This window comes from Zeus faber (genome assembly GCF_960531495.2).
Source record: "Zeus faber genome assembly, chromosome: 22".
In the NCBI taxonomy this organism is placed as follows: domain Eukaryota; kingdom Metazoa; phylum Chordata; class Actinopteri; order Zeiformes; family Zeidae; genus Zeus; species Zeus faber.
The window spans coordinates 11506391-11525965 of NC_137209.1; the positions used below are offsets into that span (position 1 = coordinate 11506391).

The window sequence follows — 19575 nt, forward strand, 5'->3', positions numbered from 1 at the left end:
GATCCAAACCCTGGATTATTTCTATTAACACCCGTTTTTGTTTCAAGGAGCGCTCTGGATGTCACACCCGCATATTATGAATAATCCAAACGCTACTAAACTCTTACGCAGTCCGCCCAATTGCGCCGATGATAAATAAATACTGTGGGCGCTTGGTAACACAATATTGTCATTTGTTTTTGTTTAGTTCGGGTTTATTTTCGTGCGTGCGGCTTTCTTTTTCCTTTTTCAAGATTTTTCTGACAAACAGGATTTTAGTAGCTGCATTAAATGATGGAAGGGAAGGATTGTAATAATCGAGTCAGGAGTAGGAAGTTTGAGATGACCTACGTCAAAAGGGAACGCCCTTCCCTCCACGACGGACCAATGGGAAGCCTCTAGCCAACCCCCTCGGCCAATTAGCCGTTGAAGGAGGTCACGTCTGGTTCCGCCCCCTCGAGGGCAATAAAAACAAGCGAGTGTCCACGGTGTCTCTCGTGCCGACGTCGTGTTTACCTCGAAGCTTTACTTTCCTTAACGCGTTGCCACAAAACCTATTTTTCTTTTCGTCTCTTGCCTGAAGCCACGTTTTACGCACCACGATCCTGCCGCGTCACGGAGCTTCTCGGAGGCACTTTGTATACCTTTAAACCTTCCATTTTCCACCTAAAACGATGCAGAGCCGTCGGCACACCGGCCCTTCCACCGAGCCCTGCGCGTAAACGCCTCTCACCATGTGGCTCCCACTTGGTCCAGTACACCTGTTGTAAATAAAAAGAATTTCACACTTCATGACTGATCTGCGACAAGGGGTCACACGTCACAAGATCTTTCACCAGGAGGAATCCCCCACGAGTCTGTCAGGCCTCCAAAAATACGTTTTGTCACAAAAACACACGAGAAGTGACACCGGAAATGACACGATAACGTAATGCTTGTTTATTTTTTTATTATATACTTGATCGCTGCAAAAAAAAACCCAAAACAACGAACCAAAGCAGAATTTAAATAAGAAATATATTAGAAAACTAGAGAAGACAAGCAAAATAGGTCTGTTTTTGTGGTTCCGGCTGCTGCTTGGTGTACTGCCGTCTCCCCGTCTCCCCACTCGATCCCCGCACCGCCAGATATTAAACCTGCTTGATATCCAGCCGGCCACGGCGAGCTCTCGGATCGCACCGTGAGCAGTTCACACCACATCACACTACGATTTCCCCTCCGATCTGGGGCATTGCTCGGCGATATCCAAAAGCCTGTCGGTGAGCGGAAAATCAGCCCGGAATCGCGCAGTCTGAACTCGGCATTAGAGCAGGCTAACTATCATTCCCTCAGATTCCCAACAAATACTGACACTTCACAGCGTTGTAAATCAACGCTGTGGCCCAATGTGGAGGAAGAAGTTCCAGTGGATTTTAATGATCTTCTTATTTTAATCATCAGTCCCTATTAAGGAGCTTGTTTTTTTTTTTGTTTTTTTATAAAGGGTGAAATACAAAGTAGTTATGGGAATATTTATGACCATAACTACTGCAGCAAAACATTAAGAAACCATTTCAAATAAATAGCAAAAATAGCCACGAAGGTAAGAAAATAATATTTAATGAAAGGAAATTGAATGTAAACTTTACAGAGATGTTGCAAAGGCCATTTCAAAGTCAACAAACAACTTGCGATTACGTCACCTGAACCGCCATGATTCTCTGATGACCAGGAAAGCCGAATAAAACTCAAAACATTTACCTGAGAAAACAAGACTTGCGTAGCATGAAAATATATACATACCTGTTTCAAAATGCACACAGATATTTCGGTAATCATAGAGCAAGATCAGTCATTTTTTGTACAGGGTTAGATTTTGGATTGTGGTTAAAAAAAAAAAAAAAAAAGTAAAAGAAGGATTCAAGTGAGTTTATTCCATCTTCCAATTTATTAAATGGAGTTTATGGTCGTTGAAATTTGCAACGTGCATCTAAAACTTTCACCAAAATATACGCTTTGCTTACTCGAGATCATTAAAATAAATAGAATACATTTAAAAGAAAAAACAATGTAGAATGTGGACAACGGGGGGGCAAACACTGAATATCTTCACAGGGAGGAAAAAAAAAAAACCCAAAACAAAACAAAAAAAGGGCATTGAATTAAATTTTGATTCCACCCAGCAGCTCCTCCACAGCCACCGCCATCAGGTCAGAGAAGAAGTTGCCCTCGTTGTCTCCGCCCCCGAACACCAGGAGGCTCCTGGAGGCCCCTCCAGGCGCGCCTCCCTCCCCCGAGGACACGCGGCGCCGGCGCTCGGCCGTCTCCACGGCGACGACGGAATGGCCGGCCCGGCGCACGCAAAGGTTAGGGTGCGTCACCTCCGTCCAGCTGTTGGTGTCTGAACCCGCCAAAAATAAATAGATAAATAAAAACAGAATAATTTCCAGAGACATTTAACCAGCACCACGACTACAATAAACACCCCAACACCCCGCGATCTGCGCTCTTTCGAGGCGTGCGTTTGACCTCCGACCTGTGTCGAAGATGAAGGTGTCGTTCAGGGCGTCGTTGCCGTTGTAGCCCCCGTGGACGAGGAACTTTGTGTCGGAGAGCGCTGCGCTGCCGTGCCAGCTGGAGAGAGAAAAAAAAAAAATAATAAAGTAAAAGATTAAAACAAACAAACAAAAACAAAACAAAAAAAACAATACAGATTTGAAAACGTGAACAATAATGGAGTCCTAACTCGGGTTGGGTATTGTTTAAAAAAAATGACCGTACCGGCGCCATTACCAGTTCCCTTCAAGTGATACGGATACCAACAGAGCACTTCATTCGACGCCTTTTTTTTTTTTTTCCCCCCTCTCTCTCTACGATACCCATCATGGAAACGGAGGTATTCAGCCGCGTCATTTGCCGCTTCACTCCACAGGCGTGTACGGGGATACAGCCATACGTACGTACCAACACCCGGCTCTAACGCTGGTCATAGACCAGGTCAGTTCGTGTGTGTGAGCGTACCTGCGAGGTGAGGGACCTTCTCCGACTGTTTGCACGGCGGAAAACTCCATCAGCCCTGTGACGTTGAAGAAGTTCAAGTTCAAGAGATTATTTGTCACATACATACGGTCATACATATATGCAGTGAAATGACACCCGGTGATTAGGCACAATAAGCTCTATAAGCTCTAAAAATACAAAAAAATACCAAGGCAGAACTCGTTTTAGGATGCACTTGGGGTGGTTCCACATTAAAAATAATCATATCATGGGTGTCGTATTTGAAAACAAACAAAAAAAAAAAAAAAAACACCGCGGTGACGAAAAATAAATGATCACGGAAGCTTTGGTTGTTCTACCTCTTCAAGACAGCGAGAGTGACCAAAGACCTATGGGGTCCGGATTCTATCATTTTGTGAATCGATATGAGCATAGGGCTAAGGTTTCCAGCGCCCGGCCAATGAGCTAATGAGCATTTTGGCTGTCATTGGAAAATAAAATATAAAAGCGCATAAAAAAATGGAGAATAAAGGCGTGGTGTAATGGGGTGGGGGGGGTGGGGATTATGGAAACATACAGAAATGTATGTCAGATTTCAAAAACACAAAAATTAACATTTCCAGCAGCCAACTAATGAGCCAATGCACTAACGAGCGTTTTGGGTTGCCATTTTGGAAAGTAAAAGCGCAGAAAAAAAAAAAAATCGATGCTAATAATGGAAGCTTCCGGTTGTGCTACCTCGTCGAGACACACACAGAAATGTATTTATACAAAAATAAACATGTCACCGTGACCAAAGACGGGGACGGATTCAATATTTCTGTGAATCTTCCAGCACCCAGCTAATGAGCCAGTGGGCATTTTGGCTGTCATTTTGGGAAATAAAAGACATTAGGAGAAAAAAAAAAAAAGATAGGTTGACATGTTTTTCTTACCCAGATCCAACATGTACATGTCATTGTAGCAGACAGGAGTGTCCCAGCCCCCGAAGACGTAAATCTTATTCTCCTGCATCACACACGCAGAGTGACTGGGAGAGAGAGAGAGAGAGAGAAAGAGAGAGAGAGGAACCGAGAAAATGAGACCAAGACAGCACAACGAGCGAGTACTTTCGAAAGGAGGAAGGAGCCACCCGTCCTACCCTGAGCGCGGGGAGGGCTTGTCACCCGTGACGATGGGCTGGTACCAAATGGAGAGGTGGGGGTCGAAGATGTACAGGGAGTCGCTGCAGCCGTCCGGCTCCGGGTGGGGGCGAGGGAACACCCCGCCCAGCACGAACAGCTCCCCGCGGAACAAACTGCAGCTGTGGTAGGCGAGCGGGGGCACCTTACCCTGGGCCTTGAAGACAGAGGGATGGACGGACGGACGGCACGTAGCTAAATAGATATAGACTTAATAAACCTTAAAAACCAAAGATCAACAATAAGAACTTTTATTTATTTTATTTTTTTTGTTCACCTGTCTGATAGCATCAGGCGGAAAAGGTTGGTAAATTAAAAAGGCAAGTTCAAATAAATGAAATATAATATAAAATAAAATAAATACATCTACAATAAAAACACACCATCTTTATTGGTTTTGTTTGGGGAAACGCAGAGCGGATCATGCGTCGCAGTCTATCTACCACATACTTGTTTTTTTTTTTTTTAGTTAGAAGGAAACAGCAGAATTATTTTTTTTTTATTACAGGTACTCCTCACGTAAGGTACCCACAGTGCTCCAAAACACTGTTTTTTATTTTAAATGTAGGTTATTTTGTTTTACTCGTTTCCTTATGGAAGGACAGTTGCATAACGGGGACAGTTTGCCTAGCGCGGCAAAATGGCTTAAGTTTGGCCCCTGCATGAGAGGAGTTACTGAGATGGGGAGCGGTTCTAATTCTACCAAAGCTCCACTTGACGGAGGACGGGGCTGCAAATGTGAATGGGTTGTTTCCACACGTTTTGTTTTTTTTCTGAAATTGACCGCTCACAAAAAAACTGACTGAGTTGTATGTGCACAAGCACCAAAATAGTGACTTTTTCATATTAGGCCCCCTTTAAAAAGGAAGGTGAAGTCGTCACATTGAGCCCATTAAACCCAAAGTGCCCACACCCACCCACCCACCCACCTCCACCATGGTCCATTTCCAGCTGCGCGTGTCCAGGATGTGGACGTCGTTGAACCACTTCTTGTTCTTGGAGCCCCCGAACACGTAGATGCGCTGGGTGTCCGGGTCGTAGATGGCTGTGTGGCCGATCCGGCCCTCCGGGGTGGGACCCTGCGCCAGGGTCTCGGCCGCCACCCAGGACATGTCCTCTGGTGGACGGACAAAAACGCAGGGGTGCAAACACATGTATGGTGAGGAAAAAAAAAAAAAGAGCTGCCAGAAGTTGCTATACGTGGTGACCGGTGGTGGCCGACGGGGAGGGGACTGACACAAATTATAGTTTTCGGACATGAATTCGAGTTTTCCCCGAGTCACCATGAACGCAGCATCCTTCCCTGCTCTGGAGTGATTTAAAGCGGAGAGCCGGCCGGAGGGACAGACAGACACGTCGTAAAAGCAATTTCTCTTGTTCCGCTAGGATTTAAATAACAAAACCAGGGGTAATATCACAGGTTTTCAATAATCATGTTCCCCCCCCCTCAAGGACTTTTCAAGCACTCCAGCGCAAAAGGGGTCAATGACTATATTTGAAAGTAACCGAGTGGTTGTTTTTTATCGTTTTTGAGGAGGCGGTCGCTGACCTGTGCAGAGCTTCCACATGGGGTCTTTGCAGAACTGCATGCGGGCTCCCTGTCCGCCGATCAGAATCGCCGTCTCGGCCTCGATGGGACAGAGAACGTGACCCCAGCGTCCCGACGGGTTGACCAGGACGGCTGCGGGGAAAAATAAAGTCAAATACAATAAGGTGATCAAACGAGAAGCTCGCAACAACCCGGGCCAAGATGAACTCAGAAGGTGTGGTCGGGAGACGTGAAAGGTGAAACGCACCATCGCAGGTGGCGTTTCTTCCCGAATAAATTCTACACCTGCACAGTAGATGCACATGCAAAAAGATTTATTTTATTGTTTATTTCTTTTCTTATTTTAAACAAAATTCCCTCACTGTTCTGTGTGGGCGTCTTGGGCTGTCTGCCCCGCGGCCTGGTTGCAGTCGGCGTCTGTGTTCTTTCCACAATCCCCGTCATCTGTGTTGCTCCGTTGGCTGTAGGATGTTTGAAAAATAAAATAAAAATAATAATAATAATAATACAAAAAATAAAAAATAATAAAAGCACTGAACTCCACAAAAGTAAAATAAAATAATAATAATCCATAACAGTACAGCACTTTCATCAACTATGAAAATCTATTGTTGCACATATCCTCCAAACCACACGTCACACGTTCCTGAGCCTGCTTCACACCGAATATGACAAGAACAAAACCGACCTCGCACGCAAAGAGCTGGGATCGGTGCGACGCGGACTCGGAATCCCGCGCCCGACCGAGGCTCCGGGGCGAGTTCATATTTTTCCGACTGGTGCGATGAGTTTCGGTCCGACAGTACTACCGGAAGGGACGTGCGTTTTGTTTTTTTTATTGGAATTGTGCTTAAAACTAAGTTAATAAGTTGTATATATACTGTATTATCACCATGTTTATCCAGGGTTCCTACACGTTTTCCATTCCAAAATTCCATTACTTTTCAAGACTTCTCGGTAGATTTTTCAGACATCGTATTTATATGTATAAATACCGTACTTTCCGGACTATAAGCCGCTACTTTTTTCCGAGGTTTTGAACCATGCGGCTTATACAAAGGTGCGGCTATTCTGTGGATTTTTCTTCCACCGCTAGGGGCGCTCTAACCGGAATTAGAATCAAAAATAAGATGGACGAAAAATCAATGCAAAGAAGAATACGCTACTTTTTCTTTAGCAGATAGAACGCGGACGATAAATTACCAACTGGTAATTATTTTTTAAATCCTCGCCCCTTCATCATGGAACCCACACGAAGAAGTTCGTATGATGCAAGTTTTAAGTTGAAGGCCATCGACATCAGTGTGAATCGGGCATTTAAAGCTGCACTCTGGGTTGAGTGGGAGGCTTGGATGTCAAGTGGTGAGAAGTCATTCACAAAAACTGGCCGCATGCGAAAAGCATCTTTTTCTGATGTCTGTCAGTGGACCCTAACAGCGTGGAGTGCTGTGAAAAAATCCACCATCACCAACGGGTTCCGAAAGGCTGGACTGCTACGCGAAGAGAGCGGCGCACCTTCAGAGTCAACTCCACCGGAGGATGACAGTGACACGGAGAGCGAGACTGATGGAGACAGATGTGACGAAGCGCTTCTGAGGCTGTTCAACTCCGACACTGAAGAAGACGACTTCATGGGTTTCAGCGAAGATGATTAAAGTGACTTGTGGTTTCAAACACAGGAGAAATGAAGGTAAATAAATGCCGTTTTTTTTCTCTTGGTTCTGTTCCGTTTTAATCAGCAAAGTTGCTGCCGTGTTAAAAGGCACTGTTTGGAAAGAATCTGTTCAGGTACATACATGTACATTTACAGTTCAAAATCGTTCTGTACATGCAGTAAATATCTAATTTTTCAACATAGATATCTGCGGCTTATAGCCCGGTGCGGCTTGTATATCTCTTTTTTTTTTTTAAATAGAGCGGATGCGGCTTATATACAGGTGCGCTCTATAGTCCGGAAAATACGGTATTTCATATTTGACATCTGAGTAAAAATAGCGAGATGTTTATTATATCAATTAATGGTTTTAAAATCCAACTGTTAACATGTGTGTCACATGTATGCTGTTATGCGGCAATATAATTGCCAGATGCCTGGAGTTAGGTATTGTAGCTCATACGGCAAACCCAGACAAGTTCAACCAGGGATTGTCCAGCCAGCCCGCCGGACAGAACGCATAAATGTTCAGACAAGCTTAATATTTGCACCAAATATTAATATTAATAACTTTCAAACTAATTTGGTTGCGGGTGTCCTGATCCGGCAGCTATGAGGCCCTTGGGGCAGAGCTGTTCTGCAGGCTGTTGTTACAGTCATACTGCCGGAGTACATGCGCTGCAATGCATCTCAAACGGAGCCACTTCCTCCGCCTGCAGGGGGCAGAGAGACGACGAGCCAACGGCTTCACACCGACGAGTCAAGGAGAGCAGGTTTCAACTTTGTGCAAATGAGCGGCGCCGAGCGCCAGCTACGGAAAGCCTCAAGGGTCACAATTCGTCTCAACTTCCCCAGCGTTTGATGTATACTGTAATGGTGAACCAGGTGTTTTAAGCGCTTTTTTTTTTTTTTTTGCCTCAAAACAGCAGCTTCCAAATCATTTTGATGGTGCACTGACCTGTAACATGGAGAATGACACTTCTTTCATTCCCCACCTCCGCCCTCGAACACCTGTTTTTGCACGATGTAACTTCTGTGCTCGGGTACGAAAACGCGCGAAAAGCATGTTACGACACTACCTCACATCCTTGATGTTTGGCTCCGGTAATTACCTTTTTTTTTGGCCTGGTAAAATGTATAGATATATATATATAAATATAAATAAATAATTTTAAAAATATGTTCCCCCCAATAATAATCCTCATACAAAATGATACAAAACGCAGCAGCTGCACCTCCCCGATGAGATGGGCCAGCGGTGCACCCGTCACCCGAGCCACAGCTGGCGCGCTGGCCCTCTCTTTCGTTGCGGCATGGAGTTTCTTTCACCCTCTGACTCGCACGTGTGAGCTGATCTGCCGAGCCGAGCACATCCGGTACCTACACCGGTAACAGGAGGCCATCCCAGTGGCCTGGCTCCCCGCAGTTTAGGGTGGGGAGCCGGGGACTGAGTGCTCGCTGAAGCGGCGAGGTCCGTGCGAGGGGTGCTGTAACCTAGGTGTACATTACACTTAATAACGTAGACTGTTATTAACACGTGACCGATGAGGTTCAAATTTGTCTGGAAAAATAAATTATCTTTCGGACACCGGACCGTGCTTTACGTCAACGTGCAATTGCACTCAAAAAAACTGGAGGGGCGCCAAATCCCAAATACCAAAAGTTACATAGTGCCGCCGTAATAAGCACCACCAGGCGTTTATTAAAATGCAGAGCGGAATTTGATATCCGTCCTGTGGTTTTCACGGCCGATTAATGTGAACTGTCCCAATCAGTAAAGAAGGGCAGACCACACTAATCAAGCGCTGATCTCCATTGCTGTTTGTTTGGGTAGCCTAAATAAAATCCATCTATGTAATATATTTATTTTATCTGATGCACTTGGGTGTTATTTTATTTATTTATTCGTACTCATGACTGGATGTTCAAATATGTGAAGTAGAGTGTCGTCATATCAGCCATTAAATAGGTAAAGGCTGTTCATTTGTGCGTAATCACCGGGTGTTATGACATTTCACTGCATATATGTATGACCGTGTATGACCTTGCCTCACAGCAAGAAGGTCCTGGGTTCGATTCCCGCCTGGGGCGCTGTTGGCACCGTGCTCCGGGGGGGCTATCTCCCAAATAGGAGCCTTTCTGTGTGGAGTTTGCATGTTCTCCCCGTGCTCACATGGGGTTTCCTCCACCTCACGTCAGTAAGAACCCCCACCAAAAAACATGCACCCATCATCGTCTGACCAGCGATGGACACTTATCACCTGGTCCCCGGGCGCGTCCACGTATGCTGCCCACTGCTCCTGGCTGTGCCCCCGGAGGAAGGACAAGCCAGGATGGGTCAAAAGCAGAGAATCCATTTCACCGGCCACCATCAAAGCATGTGCATGTGTGTGTGTGTGTGTGCAAGCATGTGTTATAGTGTGGTGTGTTGCGTGATGAATAAAGACTGTTTCTTCTTCTTCTTTCTTCTTCCGTATGTGTATGTATGTGACAAATATGTGACAAATAATCTCTTGAACTTGAACTTGAACTTGAAATAACCTCTTGAATCTTGTTGACTGGGATAGGTCAGTTTGCCTGCTGTTACTGTAACATCCCTAAGGGTGGCAGCAGAGGACCATTTATAAAATAATTCTTCCCTTCGTGGCCATTTAAAGCATGGGAATAATTGGCACATATTTTCTCTTGTGAGTAACGCATTCTAGTTTTGGATGAACTGTGTAGATATTGATGTTATGTGTATGTGTTGTTGATCTTGGAAGGCACACAGTCATTTTTATTTATTTTAGTTCATTTGTTAATTTGTTTTATTAAGGATTATGTCACTGTACGACCACAATGTGGAGAGTACAATGTTAGGTTAATCAAGCCAACGCAGTAACCTGCAGAGTAGGATTTTCATGCTGTGGCGGGAGCAAGCTGTGCTGATCCATCTATCATTACCCATCTACCATCTATCCATTACCCATCCATCATCTATAATTTATCCATTACCAATCAATCATCTATCCATTACCCATCTATCCATCTTTCCTCCTTCCATTACCCATCTATCCAATACCCATCTATCATCTATTCATTACCCATCTATCATCACCCATCTACCATTACCCAGCTATCATCTATCCATGAGCCATCTACCATCCTTTCAAGGAAGCACAGGGCGGAGATCATATTCAAACGCCACCAAGCGTTTAATAAACGCCTGGTGGTTTAAACGGCTGGTGGCGCTTATTAAAACAAAAAAACGTCCCCAAAGCCAACGATCAATTTACGTCATTTTATGTTTCTCCAAAAAAAGGACATTTTTTATTTTAAGGGACTGATGAGATGGCAAGATTTACGTTTTTTTTTTTCTTTTCGAGAGGGAATTTATTAGTAATAAAAAAGTAAGTAAACAACTCCACCATTCATTTTTTTTTTTTTTTTTTGATCACACACGACCCCCATGAATCGAATGCCCACAACAGCCAGACCCCAGAAGCACGGAAGGCCTGTCGCCGGCGGTGTGACCCCGGCGTTAGACGCGCGGGCGTGGACGCAGCTCCGTGTAGGAGCATGCGTTCGGACGCACGCCATACTTCTTGCCTTGCTTTTCGACGACACCAAGCTCGCTCTGGCCCGCGCACTCTCACGCAGTGGGGAACGTTTTGGCTGCCCGCTCCAAACTCCATGAAAAACACTCTGCTTGTGTGATCAATTTATTTTTATAAATTCTGAATTTTTATATTTTAGAAAATATTATATGGGCAATAATCTGGAAACACAAATATTTTTTCCCATACTCCCCCCCCCCCCATGCTTATCCAGACCTGGAAATGACTCAAATCAAATTTGATAGTTCGCAGGAACCCTGAAAAATCAATTTTTATATCAATAAATTAGGTATATATTTTTTTATATTTATTTTCTCACTTTGTAAACTCGGTGTAAAGGAAATGTTGAACTCTCATCCATGGAAAATAATAAATGTACAGCGGAGCAAACTACTCGTGAAACGCGGACGCAGTTCATCCGACGGCCACTACGAGACGATCCGACTGTCGGATGTAGATACCCATTCGGTGTGAATCAAGTACACATCTGCAGGCTTAAAAACACGAAAGCCAGTTAATGCATAGTTGGACGCCGAGGTGGGTATTTCGATTTTGCATCACAAAAAAGGAAACGGTGGAAAAACTATGAGCGGTCATTTAAATACAGTATACAGTTTATCTATTCCAAAACTGGCCAAAATATGGCGAGTATATCTCACCTGCTTCCTTAGTCCTGGCGTCGCCGCCGGCAAACAGCCTCTGGCCCGCCTTGCCCTGACCCCTGACCTTTCTCACGGGGGTCGTCTTCTCGGACCCTCCGTTGGGACACACGTTCTCCTCCGTCCCTCTCTTCGTCGCCGCCTTCTCATCTTCATCCTCGTGCCCCGCCGCTCGGCCCCTCTTCCGTTTGGCGTGGACCTCCTGGGCTGCAGGCGGAGCCCTGACGCTCTGGAGCGGGGTCGACTGCACCCAAAACAGTCAAAAACGTAAAACATTTAAAAAAAAAAATAACACTGTACGCTTACAATGCACGCTATCTATAATTATAATAACAATAACATTTATTTGTAAAAACAAGAAAAATGCATTCAATTAAATTAGGTAAATATTATACTATATGCATTACAAATTTGGGTCATCAGTCTAGCCTTTGAAAGATCCCAATTATTCTTGAATTATTGGTCTGGAATTACTGCCCTTGAATTCACGTAATTAATTCAGTTAATCTAACTAATCCACTGACACTGAGTAATTTAAAAATACTATATAAACAAATATTTGTTAAAAAAAACACAGTCGTACTTTTTTTTCTGAGTAATCTTACATTTTTTTTATTATTTCCCTAAAAATAAGTTAAAAATAATAATTAAATAAATAAGGACAATCAACGGCAAATCATTTTTAAGATCTCACTTTATTAATCCCCGGAGAAGAAAATCAGGCGTTACAGCAGCAACGCCTCTATATCTTTTAACTTTATTGGTGTAAAGGTACATCCATGCATGAGACCAATCCAAGCCTCATCTCCACGACCGATATTGTTATGTTGCTGATATATTACCTCTGGAGTGTATTCCATCGTGGCCAGGGTGAACTGTGGGTCTGTCGAGTCTGCTGTCACCTGGAAAAATGAATTCACAAGAAAAATAAAAAATAAAGCTTCTTACACATCCATCAGTTCAACGACAGATTATATTTCTCAATTACAGCCTTGAAAGAAGAGCATCTTCAGAGAAATGTGCCCAAATATGGTAAACATGCGCCGCTGCTGTTATTATTATACGCTCGTCCCGGATTTCCCTTAAGTCCGTTCTGAATGTCCGGCTGCGTTTGATGTTTTACCAGGTTGCCTCCCAACAAGGTGACGGTCAGCGTGAGGCAGTCTGTCCACGCCTCCTCCTCCCACTGCTCCCAGCACAGACATCTGGACAAGACAGAGGAAACGGTTTTCCGGCGAAATTGCCATTTTAATAACCATTATTATAACTTAACTCAGGGAAAAAAAACAAACATTAAACTCAAACAGCTCACTACGGTTAAAAATAAACAAATAGATAAACAAACAAACAAATAAATATAAAGATAAGATAACAGGATTAATCCCTACAGATTTTAACAATGAAAGTTAAGTTAAAAAGAGAGTTACAAATAAAAATGAAATATCTGATACATCTTTTTGCACTACTGCATATTTTTCATATCCACGCTCATAAACCTGTGTACAAACTGTATAGTACTTGTAGAGAATTATGTATAATGTATGTATTATTTATGTATGTATGTATGTATGTATGATGCACAACTTCCTGCTTTACATTTCAATATCGAATAATAGGTTATTATCTATTGCTATTTTTATATTTCAAACTGTTTTGTATAGAGACATTTTTTTCCTATTTACTGCTTTTATTTGTATGACTTCACTGTGATCGCCTGTTTGTTCTGATGTATGCTGATGTGACACGCCAATTTCCCTCCGGGCCTGAATGAAGTGTCTATCAATCTAAATCTAACAATTATAAACGGTTAGTTCAAAGTTCAAAGTGTTTTATTGGTGAAGTGTACAGTACAACACAAGGTCATTCGGTACAATCAAATTTGTGGGGCATGACAGGCAACAAGTACGTAGTGTGGGCATAAAAAGATAAAATAACAAGGCAAATATAAGGAGGAAATTTTTTTTTTTTTTTTTTAATAAAATAAGAGTCGAATATATATTAAAAAAAAAAGTAAGAATCGGTGTTACAAATACGGGCAAGAGGTCGCAGTGTATGTACATGAAATGAAAATAAGAAAAATAATGCTAAAACGGAAACTAAAATATTGGAACATAGTAGCAGTTCCGACAGAAATGGGTCAGTCTACTGCACAAGATATGGATATAATTTTATGAAAAGTTATAAAAATCTATTAAGTTCCTCTATGGATATAATTGTATGAAAAGTTGTAAAAATCTATGAAGTTCCTCTATGGATATAATTTTATGAAAAGTTGTAAAAATCTATTAAGTTCCTCTATGGATATAACTGTATGAAAAGTTATAAAAATCTATGAAGTTCTTCTATGGATATAATTGTATGAAAAGTTATAAAAATCAGTTAAAGTTCCTCTATGGATATAATTGTATGAAAAATTATAAAAATCTATGAAGTTCCTCTATGGATATAATTGTATGAAAACTTATAAAAATCTATTAAGTTCCTCTATGGATATAATTGTATGAAAACTTATAAAAATCTATGAAGTTCCTCTATGGATATAATTGTATGAAAACTTATAAAAATCTATTAAGTTCCTCTATGGATATAATTGTATGAAAACTTATAAAAATCTATGAAGTTCCTCTATGGATATAATTGTATGAAAAGTTATAAAAATCTATTAAGTTGTTCTATGGATATAATTTATGAAAAGTTATAAAAATGTATTAAGTTCCTCGATGGATATAATTGTATGAAAAGTTATAAAAATCTATGCAGTTCCTCTATCCATTTTGTAAAAGTAATATTGCCTTTTGATACTGTATATTGTTTTGATATTGCACATTAATGACCACGATTGAAATAATTTGAGCTTCATCGCGTGATCCTGTCGGACACATGGCTCTCGGGTGTTCCAGCGGAGCTGTCCTTTTTGACATGAAGGCGCCTCGCCAATCACTCCACGTTAACCCTGACCCTTACTTGTTATACGGGGTCAGCTTCCCTATGGCGACGGGGACCCTGTCGACGTCATAGAGCTCTGCACTGACGCAGATCCTCGCCCCCCAGGGCCCGGCGCTGAACAGCACCACCTGGCGGGCGCGGGGTGGAACTGCAACAGAGGTCCGACACGATCCGCCGGGACTGGGGGGGAAAAAATAAAATAAAATAAAATTATATATTATATATAAGAAATATTTCCCCCCCCCCTCCGGAATATCTTAGAACAAAAACGTGTGTGGCGAGAAACTGCAAACGCTCGTCTTTCTTTTTCTTTTCCTGCCTTACCACAGCAGCCTTTGAGGCGGGTTGTCTGCGCCAAGAACCGCATACACTCCAAAACCCTCCATCTTACTTTGACCCCCGCCAGCGAGTAAAGCTGTCAGCAATGGTGTCCGGCCGCTGATATTTTTTTATTTCGATAGATCTACAAGTTAATAAAACAAACAAAATCGATCGACGTCACCCTCCTACCGCTCCGGATTTCATCTCCCGCCCGCGACGGACACGAATTCCAAAACCGCGCGCTGGGCCGGAACACGAGGGGCGCGTGTTCTAAACCAGAGAGCCGCGTCGGGGGGGGCGGCTTCGGGGATCGAAGTGGTCAGTGCCTCGGACCGGGACACGGAGAGGGGCGAAACGAGCGCACCGCAACACTGTAGCCAATCGGGGACGCACGAGCGGCTGCGCAACGGGCTGACGCGTCATGCGCTGCGTTCTGGCGAAAGTCCGTCAGTCTCCACTTCCGAGCTAATGTCTCCTTTCGCGTTCCGACAGTGAAAGCACGGACGGCAGCGGCGGATGTGTGTTCGTTTGGCAAGCTCGTGAACTGTTGTGACGTAAGATAACACAATGGAGTGTTTCAAAGGGAAGTCAGGCGTGTTTTAAAACCAAAACCCGTGGCAAGGGAACTTTATTCGCAATTAACTGCGTATGACGTCACCTAGGTCTGACGTCAGATATCTTACCCGGGGAAAGACCGGCCAGGGGGATCTTCCCGGAAATTTCGACTTGGAATTCTGACTTAAATGCCCGTTCCTTTGCACTTTATCTAGTTGGGGAATGGAGATTTCCGAGTTCCTACCTCACTCGAATGCAACATAGTTCTATTGTTATTGTATATTATCTTTGATACAGACATCTTCAGTCCAAATCGATGATGACAAGACGCTATGATGCAAGATTTCTCTGTGGGTCCGAACTACTTGCAAAATAATAAACGATTACTTTCATATATATATATATAAATATATATTATGTAATAGTGCATATTGTGTAAAATGCCTTGATTTAATGATTATCACAATAAAAGCCCAACACTTTGAATAGCGTTGAAATGGTTATGTATGTTTAAAGTTGCAGCTGACATGCTCAACACACACACACACGCGCACGTACGCACACACACACACACACACACACACACACACACACACACACACACACACACACACACACACACACACACACACACACACACACACACACACACACACACCCCGTAGGTCTATCTGACCTTAATCAAAAACGAATGTTTTTTGGGGGTGCTGAAAGTTTTCAACACGATCAATGTGATGCATTGTAAAGGAAAGATTTGATATGAATCACGAAACTGAATGCGGGATGTTTCCCGGAGAACTAGTTTGAGCTTGTTTACGCAAATCGCGGTGCACTGTGTGCGCCTTTTGTTTTGGACCGACCATGACCATGATCACCCTTCTGCAATTGCTGCCATTGACGTCCTAGTTTTTCCCTAAAACCATTTAGTGTCACCAACAGGTGCAAATCACAACATAGGCCTATGCGCACCCACACATCTAATGACTCCTATAACAGAGCATTTACTGTACATTTGTGTTTAAACATGTAAAAAATAAACACACACACAGGATACAATGAAAAGTATAATAGCCATAGACATTCAAGACATGGGGTCTATCATTCATGCTTTTGACTTATCTCTTGTGTGCAAAGCTGCTGGGTGACATTCAACATTCCACCATGTCACCCTGTCCTGACAAATGTCTCTGAAGATTAGATTAGATTAGATTAGATTAGATTCAACTTGTTGTCATTGCACAGAGTACAAGTATTGAGTCAACGACATGCATTTCTCTGCATTTTACCCATCCTAGTGACTGACGTATCTAGGAGATAACACCCTTTCATTGTTAATGTCCGACCCAAACTGCCTGTCTTGAGAGCTGACTCAAGGTCTGTTTGACCTATAGATCTACAGTTTTACTGAATAGTTGGAGTAGTGATGATCTATCCAAATGCACACATTAGATAGATTTGTGTCTGTCTCTATTCTCTATCTCTTTAGCACAGTGGTAGTCAAACTGTGGGGCATGTAGGAATTGCAAGCGGGGCGTGCAAAAATGTAGAATGTAAAAAAAATAAAGAAAAAAGGCAGCCTTTAATATATATTTTAAGCACCAATTTGAATGACTAATTACATTGCATGAAATAATGTTTATTTAAAGTTTCTAAATCTAATAGGATATTTAGATTTAATAGATTTACAAATTTTGCACCCACTCCTATGTCCAATATTGGGGGAGTAGTGTTACGGGGGAGGGACGAGGTGGAGCGAAAGGGTTTGTTATTTTTCATTATATCATTGAAAATAACACAATTTGCAAAACTACCAGAAGTTGCCGAACGTTCCCGCATCGCCGATACGCCAACTTTGTGACATCATCATACAATTCGTTAGATATGCGCAGATTGTGGCTTCAGGGGGGCTTTCGCATTGGGCAAGGTGCTCTGTGTGGACTCTATCGGTCTGTCGTGGTTGCTTCACGCAGGCTTTGTACTGGGTGGAGATGACCTGACACAACACCCAGCTTTTCGTTCAAACTTTATCTCCTTTAAGCTTTTTTTTTGTAAATAAACGCATTCTGTTCGCATCTAACCGCATCTAATGGTGCCGTGTCCCTCCTTATTTTGGGACTCAGAAAATTGCAATTTGACTTGATAGAAAGTGATGATGCGTTTTGTTTCGCAGCTTTCTTAATGCTTGCTGACCAAAATCCTTTTTGTCAGCGAGCCTTTTTGTTCACCAATTTGTAATAAAATCTCTCGCCATGTCGGCAACCCGGTGCCAGAAAGACTCTGCTCCCTCCCTCAACCCCTACCAGTGGGCAGAGACGCCCACACTGTAATTTGTGTTTAACGCAACTAACCTGGAACCCATGTATTGCTGCCTGCAGCTATGTTTAGGGGCCATAAACACTTAAAAGTTTTCCTCTGTGCAACCCGACTGAGTCGTATCGCCAGTCAGTAAAGAAGGAGTGGACAGAACATCATCCTGAGAGGTAAGTCACATCCGTGTTAAAGAAAGCACCAAACAAATCATAGAAAACTTTGAAAAAAGTTATGAAAAACACAAGTGAAAAAAAAACTTCCTATGCCAGTTCCTGCTGAGCCTCCTGCAGAACCTCTGGCTGGTCAGTTGCTTCCTTCAATCTGGCAGCCATATACAAAACTGATCATAAGTATCCCTCAAAGCTTTATTTTGTTTCAGGTTATAATTTAAAACGGGGTACCTGTGACAAATCAATAAGCCCTTTATAACAAAGCTATAAGAGTAAGAAAATGCACGGCAAAATGCAATACTCCTAAACATGTACAAAAAAATAGAAAAGTTGTCACCGACTCAATTATAAATGAGTGATTTTATGATTTGAAGCTTTATTACAGCTGTGTTTCAATGTTTTCTTTTTGGACCGGTCGCTGGACCATCTCAGGAACTTCCCACCTCACGCGATGACAGTGTCACCCACTGGAAAGGTCACGAAACACACACACACACACAGACACACACACACACGCACACAGGCACGCACACACGCACACACGCACACACGCACATGCGCACACACACACACACACACACACACACACTACCTCATATAAGCATACCATCCAATGGCTCCTACAAACAGCCACAGCCATTTACATTTCACTCGCCATTAGAAAAGTAAAAACATTCTCTCTGATCTTTAATCCTTTCCATTTCTCCTCTTACCCCCTCCCTCCAGACCCCCCTACAAATGGGAGTGCCTGGCCGCCTTGCTGCTCACGTCGTCGGCGACCATGCCGGTGACCATCGCCAACAGCGCTTCATGGCGGAAGATACAGGACGGAAGCGACAGGCCGGCCGGCCGGCGGGCGGCGAGAGGGAGGGAGAGAGGGAGGGACAATTGAGGGAGAGCCAGGGAGGATGGAGGGCAAGGAGGGAAGGAGGAAAGGGCATCGGGAGGAGGAGGAGGACCAGGCCCACAAGGGATGAACTCCATGAAAGGAAATGTGTTCATCATCACGTGTGAGCTACAGCTACGGACACCTACGCTGCTCCACCGGGACATAAAATGCTGTGGTTCTTGGTTTCACTTCAGATTTTCCCCCCCGGTGCCCAAAGCCTCCTTCACACCTCTTCGCTCACACTTCACTGCATATATGCATGATCGTATGTACATCTCTTCTATCACCCAATCTGGGATCGCATGCAACAGTCGGCTTACGACTGTGTGTGTGTGTGTGTGTGTGTGTGTGTGTGTGTGTGTGTGTGTGTGTGTCTGTGTGTGTGTGTGTGTGTGTGTGTGTGTGTGTGTGTGTGTGTGTTCTATGTGGTTATGCCCAGTGTTTATGTAGTCCTTCAGATATCATGCTTGCCCTGAAATATTGCTTGAATGTTCAAGAAATCAGATTTATTTGTCCATATGATGGAGAGATAATAGAATATTATTATTATTATTATTATTATTATTATTATTATTATAAATAACAATATTTAGCATTATTATTATTATTATTATTATATTTACTATTATAATATCAATAATAATACCATAATAATCCATGTATTTATTATTACTTTGAGTCTTTATATTATTTATTATTATTCATTTCTTTAACGTTGCCGAACGACGCGCGCTCTCGAACGCGACGTCACTGTACGCCGCTCCTCGCAAGGCATTGTGGGAGTGGA

At 43.0% G+C, this 19575-nt stretch overlaps 1 protein-coding gene across 1 annotated transcript; it reads right to left on the minus strand.

The window, feature by feature from the left end:
* Positions 1-1853: 1853 nt before the first annotated feature.
* krcp (kelch repeat-containing protein) lies at positions 1854-14968 on the minus strand. The gene is made up of 13 exons (XM_080023459.1): positions 14868-14968; positions 14562-14723; positions 12721-12802; positions 12440-12499; positions 11598-11841; positions 6051-6149; positions 5689-5820; positions 5069-5256; positions 4100-4296; positions 3894-3988; positions 2980-3034; positions 2495-2592; positions 1854-2359 (listed from the first exon to the last, which is right to left on the minus strand). The coding sequence occupies exons 1-13, from the start codon at positions 14927-14929 to the stop codon at positions 2121-2123; spliced, it is 1713 nt and encodes a 570-aa protein (XP_079879585.1). The 5' UTR covers positions 14930-14968; the 3' UTR covers positions 1854-2120.
* Between the last annotated feature and the right edge of the window lie 4607 nt (positions 14969-19575).